An 11981-nucleotide genomic window follows, 5' to 3' on the forward strand; every position below is an offset into this window, starting at 1 on the left:
AAATAAAATAAAATAAAAATAAAAGTGGAATTTAAATGAAGATTTCTGTCTGACTCTACTCTGTTGAGAAGGACAAAGTTGGCATCTTGTAGAAGACTCTGCTTCTCTCTCTGTGCCTCCTTCAGGTTCCTACCCCCGCCTGTCTCTCAGCTTTAAACTGAAGAGGAACATCGGTTACTTCATCCTGCAGACATACATGCCTTCCATCCTGATTACCATCCTCTCCTGGGTCTCCTTCTGGATCAACTATGATGCATCTGCTGCCAGAGTGGCCCTGGGTAGGACTGCCTTCCCTCTGCACAGCAGTGGCCAAAAGCAAAATGATAACTGCATGAAAGGATCCATTTATCCTATTGTGCTTCATTAAGGCCGTATTGTGTAAATAAGTCTGGATCTTTATTTTCTGCATATTTAATTGTACTAATTTGTGAATTGTCTCAAAGCGTGTGAACGATGGCAGTGTGTGATAGGCTGTCTGGCTAAATGTCTGTTGTTCAAAGATGACTATATGCATGACTCATGCAGAGCGAGAAGCTCTGCAGCCTGACCTTGAAGCATGCTGTCTTTCCCTCTGCTCGTCTGTCTGTTGAAGCCCCCCCATTGCCCAAAAATACCTGCTCACTCCCCAGATTACATCCACAGTAACACTGAAAAAGAAGGAACGAAATGAAAACAGTCACCCAAAATGCACCTGGATGTTTTTCCCACCAAAGTCAAACAAGCACAAGGCTAACCAGCACAGGCTAACGCAGTGCTGCTGGGAAGGCAATTTAAAGACGTGCCCACATGCTCTCAGCAGCCTGAGAATGTGCAGCGAGCGAGCTCAGCCAATGAAAACCGACGCTCTGTGATACAGCCCTGCTGCAGGCTGCTGGGTTATTTATAATGCGTGTGAATCTGACCAAATGTAAATTGTGCAGGCAGATGACTAATGTATCAAACACAATGTGTGTGTGTGTCATATAAGCAGGTGTATTGTGCTGTGACTAAACACAGATGTTTGCAGCAGCAGTGGGATGCTTTTAGAAAAGTGTGTTCTAAATGTGTATGAATGCATGGTTATCACCTGTTCGACCTGAAATTACATGATGAAGCACGCATAATCATAGTCTCTAGGGGTTTAGATGGATGTTGTGAACCATATGGTGTCCATGCTATTGAGTATTGTCTCTTCATAGTTGTTAAATGTTTTATAATCTACAAGATAAATGAACGCTCACATATTCTTATCCATTAGAGATTGCCACCTGATCTCAGTTATTGCAGGGAAGCCGAGTAACAATTAAAATGGCTCCTGTACAATATGAGTAATGATTCATTACAGGAAAGAAATAAAAACAGGAATTTATTAGGGATATATTTTGCACAATTTAACTTGAAGCAAACTTACAGTTATTTTTTTTTTTTGGACGGGGGGAAATTAAGATATTGAAAATAAACCAAAAATCTATGATTCCCTGGTTGCAAAGTGTATGAAACAAATTGATACTTTTGTTAAAGCTCATTTTGATTTTATTTCACTTTTTCTTTTTTGATAGAAGTCTATCATTGTGAGATATATTAGTTTGCCAATATTTGTCCAACTTGTCTGTAAAAGGTTCCCCATATCTGTCATATAGTACCTGTACAGCGCTCTCTCCATCTCTGATTGAGGTCAGTTTTGGCCTTTTGTGCCCCCATTCCAAAATGGTAATTTTTCTTCCCGCAAAGTAAAGTAAAGTGATACTGAAAAGTACAAATATCACTGCAACCTCTGGCTGATAGCTGAGGCTTTTAGATAAAAACTGACTGCTATTTAACATTATTCATGACTTCATCCACCTTAAAAAATCCTTTTAATTTCAGCCTGAAGAAAAGTAATACCAAGGCATGATGCTGCCACCACTTTGTTTCACATTGGATATATATATATATATATATATACAATGTATATGTTTACATTGTATTTTTGTTCTGACTGTACTTTTTGAAGATCTATCTATCAGTTCTAGACAGATTCTATTAGACAGCATTACATTTTACCAGCCTTTTCTTTCCTCTTTTGACTATGGGATGAATGGAATGGAATTTTGGAAATTTCTTCCACTATTGTTCCAAGCAAAGAACAAGTTTTCTGAATTTAAATCTGAGAAAATATAACCTTAAAATGTAGCAATCCAAAAAATAATAATCAGAAAATGTTGTGAAAGTAACTTTTATGTTTAAAAAATATAAAAAAAAATATTCATTTTTATTTTTTTTTTCATATTTAGTTTTTTCATATATTATTTTTACAATTTTTTTAAGATTCTATTTTTTAAATAGGTTGTTTTTGGTTTTTACTGAAAATAATTGAAAACAACATGTGAACGCTGTTAGACAGTAAACAGTGTTAAATCTTCTGAGCTCACTTTCCACCTCTTAAAGTTGCAGAGAAATTTGTGTTGCTGCTCTCTACTGCATATCTTTACCATTAAGGTTTGAGAGAAAAATTACGAGTACGACGAGTACGAGTTTGAGAAAAAAATTACAAAATCATTTTTATTGAAAGCAAAATAAGGGTCTCTTTCGCAGCGCTAACTCTGATTCTTTGAAGAAACCTTAAACTCACTTATTCACATTAATCTTGAATGTAAAAGGTGAGTTCACACAAGCCAAGGTTGCTTTTGTGTTTGGATGCAAGGTTAACCAGAACCATGTCACCAATTAATGGGTCTGTTCTCAGGCTCAGCAGGTAAAGGCTCGTTCTCTAACTGATGGGAAATCCCTCCTTGTCATTTTGTCCTTAGGTAGGACACTTCACCTATTTTTACTGCTATTGGTAGTCACAGAGTCCAGTGGTGGCCAGTGGTGCCGATTGTATGGCAGCCTTAGCTCTGCCATTTGCCCCTCAAGGGATCAGCCCCCAGAACCTGGAGAATATCTATATATGAGGAGGGTAAAAATATGTTTAGTGTCTGCCCTTGTGTGCGTCTCAGTTGATTGCTTGTATATGTACGGGATTGTGTGATTGTGACTGGATGAATTTGAAGTTATCTTTGACTACTTGTCATGTTGGGTATTTGCCTCCCCCGCCCCACCTACTGATCATCCTAGGCCCTAAGTATGAGTATGTGTCTGCTGGGGCGCTGATTGGATACTTCAGTGGTACTGTCTCATGCCTGTTGGCTCCTGGGCCGGGCCTGAGTCTCCTGGACCTGTGGGGTTCCCACTATGGGGTTCTGCGCCCTCGGACCCCTGGGATCTCATTTATGTCCACCTTGGGCGTGAGCGACTGCCAGCGGAGGCCATGGGGCTGTTGTTGTGGCCCAGTGGGTCCTCTGCACTATGGCCTGTGGGGTCGGCCACCTCAGGGACTGGGCCCCTTTGGGGGTTGGCCCCACTGAGGTTGGGATCCGGATGCCCTCGTCCACCCTTATTTGATGGGTGTGGCCATCCCGCTGTCTGCCCACCTTGTGTCCCAGTGATCTGGGGTGCCTCTAGATATCTGTGGCTTACGTTGTCTCTTTATGGATCCTGATGCCCCGTCGGTCGAGTCTGGGGCCACTCACGCCTTCTATTGATTTTTCTTCTGAAGAAGCTTTGTAAATCCTTTATACACGAGCATGCCCACACATACATATCACCAAAGTTTGGTTCCAAGAGTTCACGGATACAGTTTAATACTAAATACTAAACTGCAGCTACAGATATATACCAACCTGAATAATATTGCGATCACCATAGTTGTTGCCTTTCACACACATCGATATCTCATGGATATCCGCTGCTTTTATGTTTACTTGTCTGTCGTCTTCGTTTTGCTGTTATGTTCTCTGTTTTGTGTTCCTCTCATGTCATAAAGGTGTGGAAGACTTCTAGGAGTTACTGTATATCTTCTGTATTTTCTATTTTTCCTGTTTTGTTTTATTTTCTGTCATCATGCACTGTTTCCTGTCTCTTTCTCTCTCCCCTTAGTTCTTATCCCCTCTTTCTTTCTCACCTCGCTTTACATTTCCGTCTCCGTTGTATAGAATTTTACTCCCTAAATAATTCAAGCTAAGCTTCATATATACAAGTACCAAGCGGAACCTTATGGCAACATTCATTCAAACCAATAATGGTCTCCTTGTGAAAGCAAAGATGTTGGGCTATCAGATACCTCTGGGTCTTCTATTCCCAGAGCCGTATCGGCTAAACAAGGAAAAAAAATGTTTTAATAAATTGCAAAGTACATACATTTTCTCACATTATGTAAAATATTTAATATAAGTGTGTTTCATTATATTTTCTCCAAATATTGATGACTAGCTTTACTTTGCCATGAAATAATACTCTGGTGGGTTTCTTTTTTGTTTACATTTCCTGACTGATATCTTTGTGCAGTAAGATCCTTTTGATGTTTTGTGATCTCTCTGCCACTAAGAAGTTTATATTAAGGATACAAATAAAAAAAAGGACAATCCAACTATGAAAGCTGCATTTTTTTTATTGAATAATCACATTTGTTTTAATTTGTGGTACCCAACGAGACCAAATGCTGGAAATGAATCAGAAGTTTTACTTTGCGATAGGTTATTCCTATTTAAACATGTAAATGCAGCTTTTTTAACTGTATGAAGTAATTCCTTTTAAGAGCTTTTGTTTTTTGTTTTTAAGTTTTAATTTTATAGGATATACAAACTGGTATTGTCATTCAAACAAGGTCCTGCAGACCTTTTGTATCCACCAACTGTATGAGAGAGAAATGTTAATATGAAGTATGGCTTTGAATCTTTTAAGCATATGCTTAAGGTTAGCTTTCTATTCTATCCTATCTAGAAGGCATGTGATGATTAACCGGGTTTTGGTTAACACTCTTTGTTTTGGACTGGACAGAGATTCTTCAGTGACTAGAAAGATTTTTTATTAAATTTAAGACCAGATAATTATCTGAAGCTGGATTTCTGTATTTGTTTAGCAGTGGCACCAGAATCCAAGTTTAATGACTGTTTTTATTACTTTTACTCACAACTCGCACCAGTAAATTCAATAAAGTGGGAGGGAAAGAGTCAGTTTTTAGAAAACTATCTCAAATGTGAAGCTAAAGACATTTTAAAAAATTGTGACTCCACTGATCTGCAGGGATCACCACGGTGCTGACCATGACCACCATCAACACTCACTTGCGAGAGACGCTCCCCAAGATCCCCTACGTGAAGGCTATCGACATGTATCTGATGGGCTGCTTTGTGTTCGTCTTCCTGGCTTTGCTGGAGTACGCTTTCGTCAACTACATCTTCTTTGGCCAGGGCCCCCAGCGACAGAAGAAGGCGGCTGAGAAAGCAGCCACGGCCAACAACGAGAAGCTGAGACCCGACCCCAACAAGGTTTGTGCCACTGGGAGCCTTTCCAGATTGTCTCTGTGCTGTCCTTTGATATGTATGTTTGTTTCTGTGTAAGCAAAGGACTTCTTCTTCTTGTTCTTCTCTTAAGGCCAGTGTGACACATTAACCAATGTTTCATGTCCTTTACCAGCACTATTTACTCTAACTCCAGCCCTCTGTTGCCGGCTGTTTTAACGTTCTTACTCAGACCTGGATCTGAATGGTCGAATGCAGGAGCGATGACTGCATTTTAAATACTTTATCTCAACATTTTTGTGTTTCCCAGAGGATGAGGCGCCTGAAATATCCCTGGCTGCGGCGTCAGAGCTTTCTCTTTAAATATTACTCAGTACCATTAAGAACAACAGCGTTTAAAATTTTAAATAAAAAAATAAAACAAGACATCCTTTCCTTCTGAGTGTGGCAAGCTACGATTTCCCTCAAGTAACAGTGCTGATTTTGTATGCTTGCAGTGGCTGGTGGGAAATGTAGTTCAAAGAGATGATGCTCTGTATGCCAGAATGAAACAGAGGGAAATTGACGCATATGACTCGATGTGGGATCCCATCTTTGTGGACGATGCCGCATTAGGACTAGGCGATCAAAGAAATAAGGTACTGGAGGTTTTGAAAGTCAAAACTTAATGTCATCAATCTGAATCAGTTCAGATCAGAGGAAAATTCTGTAGTCTTTGTTGATTTCTTTGATTTTTCTTTTTTCTTTTGTAGAGTTTTAAGGCAACCTTGACCATCACTCCCACCATTGTGTTTTTTCCCTCTCTTGGTTTGCTCTTCATGCATTTTCCTGACAAACATGGCTCAGCAGCTTCATTTCTGCAGGCACTGATTTAATCTTAACTTTTAATGATGGAAAAAGACTAAATAATTTTACTAAAATGCCCCCCCCCAAAAAAAAAAAATACAACAAAAAAAATTATAATCTATGAAGCAACTGATAAATTTCTTAAACACAAGTGAAGAAATTAGGAAGACGAGTGGACAGAATGTAGAATTGCAATGATGCTTCAAAGTGAGTTACCCAGAAAAAAACAGTAAAACACATCAAGTACAGGATTGAATTATAGAGATGATGCTTCTCCTCAGAAGTCAGGCTATGGATGAAGAAATGTTGATCCGATTTCACCTCCCAAAACGCCTCTCCTGACCTGCCCTGAACCTCTAGCCTCCTCCATCCTTGCAAAGTCCTTGCTATTTCTCTCAACCTTCTCCTGTCACTTTTCGTTTGTATATCTTTGCTTTTTTCTTCTTTTATTTTTATCTTTTTCTTTTCAGTTTGTCTTGTGAAACGTCAGAATTTTAACCGTCCTCTGGTTGAAATTCTTGGATGACAATGAAGGTTTCTTCAATAAGTGCTTCTTCAAGAATTTTTTCACTTTATAACTTTGTGCTTGTATTATCATTTATGCGTTGACAAATGATAAGAGAATTTAATGATTTCTTTTTTGGTGGCTGTGAGTAGAAGTTTATTACTCATTTACATCATCCATTTTAGCACCTCATCAGTATGTTACACACGCTAAATTGCTTAAAGATGATTGCAGCTTTTCTCTAAGCTATAGTTTGTAAAGGTTAGTGCCTTAAAGTGTTCATATCGCTTGAACTTTCCCACATGATATGACGTATCAACTACAAAAATCGATGTGTTTTGGAGATGATGGACCAACAAAAAGCAGTGCAAGAGATTTAAAGGGATATATATATATATATATATATATATATATATATATATATATATATATATATATATATATATGTTACTTATTCTGTTGTTTTAATACACTTTCTAAGGTCCATATTGTGTGACCGCTTCTGCTATAAACTTTTGAAATAAAGGGATTTTCTATTCTATTCTATTCTGCTTCATAGATAGATAGATAGATAGATAGATAGATAGATAGATAGATAGATAGATAGATAGACACTCCCATAGCTAGCTAGCTAGCTAGCTAGCTATGGGAGTGGCAGCCTATACCTTTGCAGCATATACCTTTAATCTTGTATTCGGCCCATGCCTACTGTAATTTAGACCATGTCCCACAGGTTGATAATCAAAAGGCATGACTTTGCTAAGGTTAGATGCATTTATTTCCTTCAAGTTTCCATTTAAAAAGTGTGCTAGAGCATTCCGCATGTTTTCCTTCCTGATTTAAAAGAGCCAAAAGTTTCTGCATGTTCAAGGTTTTCAGGCAGCTTGTTTCAGAGGTGAGGAGTGTCGAAACTACATGCTGCCTTTACTAGTTTAGTTTTTATCCTTGAAACATCAATTTAAATGTAGCTTGTAATATGTAGTGTTAAAATTTAATGTAATAAAATCCTTGATAAAGTAATGTTTTCTGTTTAAACAAGTTACATAAAAAAGTATTTTGCCCTGGATATTTGTATTTCCAACAAACGTTTCCAAAAAGTACCACTTAAGTTCCCTTTGAATTTCTAAAGATATGATACTTTGTGTTGGTCAATCACAAAAGAAATCTCAATTAATACATCAATGTTTTTAGATGCGTCTTGATGAAATGTGAAAAAGTTCAAGGGGTGTTAATACTTTTTGCAAAACGCAGAGTTAAGAGGACAAATGATTTTCCTGAGCAACCTCTAATGGTTTCATCTGTTATTTTTGCACCTTCACACAGATGACCCCCGACGACAACATCCTGTTCAGTGCCATGGAGATGAAGAATGAGATGGGTGGCGCCGGGGATCTGTCCCGGGGCCTGGGAGCCCCAACGGATCCCCGCAACACTATGCTGGCCTATGACAGCTCCACACTGCAGTACCGCAGGGCGGCCATGGCCCGGCAGAACTATGGCCACAGTGCCTTGGAGCGCCACGCCCAAAAGAAGTCCCGCCTACGAAGACGGGCCTCACAGCTCAAGGTGAACATCCCAGACCTGTCCGACGTGAACTCTATCGATAAGTGGTCCAGGATGATCTTCCCCACCGTCTTCTCCTTCTTTAACGTGGTCTATTGGCTCTACTATGTCCATTAAACCCGGGGGGGACGAGTCTGGAAACCGGCTTTCTGCCAGACGACAATGAAGAATTGGCGTGGAGGAATCAAGAAAGATAAATGATGAGTGAGAGCGAGAGAGAATGTGAGATGAAAACAGTGTGCTGACTTTTTAAAAGCTGGTTTGTTTCCGACGACGTGAGGAGAACACAAAGACCTTTTTTCGCAGCAGCACCCACTTCAGTCAGCAGTGACTCTTTTAGGATTTGGGAAACACCTTCAAGTGACTGACGAGCACTCGAATAAAAAGAAGAGTGAATAACAAAAAATAAAAAAAATAAGAAAGACAGATACGGTGCCTGTTCCAGAATTTCAATATATCACTAATATTTGTCATTCGTAGCTTACTATCTCTCTGTGGATCAAAATATTTATGCTTGTGTTTGCATATACTTTAAGGATTTCTTTTGTTTAGTATCTATTTACTTGGTAGCCGAGCTGTCTGCATCCAGGAAAAGCTTTATAAATGATTTAAGAGGAGGTCATCCTTGATAGTCTATTTTCCTATATTTACTGTATATCAGAAACATCCTTTTAAAAAAAAGCATGCTTATGTTTGGTTTCATTTCCATCTCAACCGTGATGAGGAATGAGAGTATTTTAGTTGTACTAGTGGAGGCTGTCTTAACATTTGAGGGTGTCTGGATTGCAGTAGGCAGACAGCAGGGGGCAGTCTTACCTCTGGAGCTTTAACGATCAAAGAAAGAGAAGATCTGTTTTTGATTTGGGTTATTTTGCTTTTCGCCGCGCTTCCAGATTCCCTCCATTCATCGGTGAGGTTTGATTTTTTTTCTTTTAAAACATTTAACTGAATTTTTTTTTTTCTTCCGTTGTGCAGAGTATAGCTTTGATTTAACACAAGCTGGCATAGACAAGTTTCCCCATTGGCCGAGCTTCATCGCTGCATAAATATCGCAATCCACAATCATCGTAACCAGTAGGAACTGGATGATAGGAGTAGGATGCATTTCATCGTGATTAGGTTTCTGTTTCCAGAAAAGGAGAATAATTATTTAATTAAAAAAAATACTGTAGATAACATATTTAATGAAAAAGAGATGATTCATTTTTATAAATCAATACTGACTTTATTGTGTAAATACTATGAATTTATTCTATTTAAATGGGTCTTTGTTGTTGTTTTCTGCAGTTGAATTACAGCTCAACTGTTTCATTTAGTCAAGAAGAAGAAGAAAGGAAAAAAATAAAATCTCAGCGTAAGAAGAATTAAAACACCATTCACAACTTTGCTGACTATACTTTTGGGACTTTTACCTCTTTCTCTCTCTCTGTCTCTTCTTTTCTTTTCTTTTTAATGGACTCTGAAAGCATCTACTTGCTGAAACTAAAGCACTTCCAGACACCACTGACTTTTGGGTCAATGTCTCACTCTCCTGAAACGACATAACCGAGACCCCCCTCCCCTTACTATCCAGGCATTGAAGTCAGGCATATTTTGTACAAAGTTTCTGTAAATTCTAATTGTAATATTTCATAATGACTGTAAATATATTGTGTAATAACTGTCAGCAATTATGAAGATGTATCTAAATTCAATTAAAACTCAGTTCAGTCTATCACTTCAACAAGAGGAGCACTGCTGGTGGTGGGTCTATGTCCTTCCTGCGTGAATGTGAAGCTGACCGCTGGCGGGCTTGTGGCTGATTGAGCGTCTGAATGAGCGAGTGAACAACTGAACCCGAATTGAGGATGGAGCAAGGAAAGCGAGGGTAGGGGTAAGCTGAGAACGTTAAGCGCTGCAGCTGGGTGCCACTGGCTGCATAATGGATGGATGGAGCCGAGCGAGAGGCTGCAGCGGTGGTCGGAGGGGCAGACTGGGGTCTGAGCAGGCCTGAGCTCAACACCTGGCCTCGGGGGACATCAACCCAGAGAGCCGTGGCTGTGGAGACACACTTTGGACTCAGAAAAAAAGAGGATGACAAGAAAGAAAGAGAAGAGCACATCAATTCGAAGAGTGTGCTCTCTGCGCCAAAGTCTGAACGCATAAATGGATGCTGGTGAATATTTGATGGTGCAAAACACAGAATATTCAATATTTATAAAGGATTTTTGTCCAAGCAGGAAATAATGTGCAGCTACTGAAATCAAAACAATGACATCAAGATACATCTGGTTACACTGCAATAATGTGTAAAGTTTTAAAGAAAAGAAATGCAAGGAAATTAAGTTAAATATAGAGATGAGCATGAGAGAAAACAGCTGATGTTGGCTGTATGTTTGGAAGACGCCTCTGGGAATAAAATGTCTAAGTGTAATGGACCTATGGAGGCAAACGGATGTAAAAACTGATGTTTCGTGACGTGTAACCTTGTTCTTTCATGCACTGGTTAGAAAAAAGAATGACATAACAGATGTATTACCTCAGTAGGCAGATGGTTTTTGCTAAATTGGCCTTTTCCTTCCTTTTTCCTCTTTTCAAAAGGGGGCATCATTGTTGACATGCGAGAATAGGAGGGGAGGCAGATGCTTCCTGTTTTGTACTCTTTCCATGTCACTGGCGTAATTAGCCATGCACAGACCTCTGCACTATGGAGCCACGTGTATGAGTGTGTGTTTACGTTGTGTGTGTGTGTGAGAGGGCCTGCAGCTGAGCTCTGTGAAGTTGGCGAGCCGGCTAAGCCAAAGCCATCCAACGCTTACTGGGATGGGTGAGAGGGTGAGTCTGACACAGTCGCGTCACGCCACTCCCCAGCCGAGCACATATGTGATGGAAAAACTAGTCAGGCTGGCTTAGGGAGAAGGGACCTATTGTGACATATCCTCACAAACAAATTATGACGTTTTTAGATGACAAATAAATCAAATGTTGGTTTATGTTTAGAATTCCTAAAAAAGGACGTCACTCCATGATGGCCTTCTCCTGACTACATTCAGATTTGACTCGTTTTAATTAGGTTTCAGCAATAAATAAAAGGTGCGACACAAATCAGGGATAAATCAGGCTTGGCATGCAGGTTTGGAAAAGAAACTTGTGTCAACATGAGGAAACGGAAAGCTTCCTACAGTAGTAGGCATTTAAATTTCCCCACTTTCCTTGATGGGCCCTTGGCTGGGATCCTACAAAATTTTTTTAAACATCAATCTTTGTATTAAAATATTCTTTCTGTTGTGATTTGTGGTTATTTAGATCTAAAGAGAAGCGTCCTGGTCAGATCCTGTAATTCAGGGAAAGGGTGGAGTCCTGGGCATGAAAATATGCATGCCCAGGAGAAGGCCAGTGGCTGGAAGTTGGAGGGGATTTTGCTGGGAGTCACAGGGGAGACTGCCACCGTTCGGCTGGCGTTTCACTGGGACATTTTTAATGGCTGCTACTGTATGTGAAAGAGCATCAAAACTTCCTTAACATCTCCTTCAGGAGGATCATAATTGAGAAGCTAAATTTTTTTTGATCTAGATCAGTATAGTTTATTCTGTATAGTTATTTTGTGTATGATATTATTGCTAGAGTTTAAACCTCAGAGTGAATACTTTCCAGATTCACTATTTGCTTTAGTGACAGCCGTTGGTCTTTTGCGGTACTCTAAATTTAGAAACTATGATATTAGTCCCAATTCTTTAAGAGTGAAATAACCTAAGCTTTATTAGCCCTTTATAGGGCACTCTGTGAAA

General features: G+C 39.4%; 1 protein-coding gene across 2 annotated transcripts in view; it reads left to right on the forward strand.

Annotated features, from left to right (window-relative positions):
* Positions 1–9951, forward strand: part of gabrb2 (gamma-aminobutyric acid (GABA) A receptor, beta 2) — a 67029-nt gene extending 57078 nt beyond the window's left edge. The window contains exons 7-10 of one of the 2 annotated variants that reach the window (XM_015401028.1): positions 126–278; positions 5083–5327; positions 5798–5938; positions 7975–9951. In XM_015401028.1, coding sequence (XP_015256514.1) covers positions 126–278; positions 5083–5327; positions 5798–5938; positions 7975–8331 — 896 coding nt within the window. In that variant the 3' untranslated portion in view covers positions 8332–9951. The remainder of the gene's footprint in view (positions 1–125; positions 279–5082; positions 5328–5797; positions 5939–7974) is intronic. The other variant, XM_015401035.1, reaches the window with a different exon arrangement.
* Positions 9952–11981: the final 2030 nt, after the last annotated feature.

This window comes from Cyprinodon variegatus, unplaced genomic scaffold, assembly GCF_000732505.1.
Source record: "Cyprinodon variegatus isolate N-32 unplaced genomic scaffold, C_variegatus-1.0 Scaffold31, whole genome shotgun sequence".
NCBI lineage: Eukaryota > Metazoa > Chordata > Actinopteri > Cyprinodontiformes > Cyprinodontidae > Cyprinodon > Cyprinodon variegatus.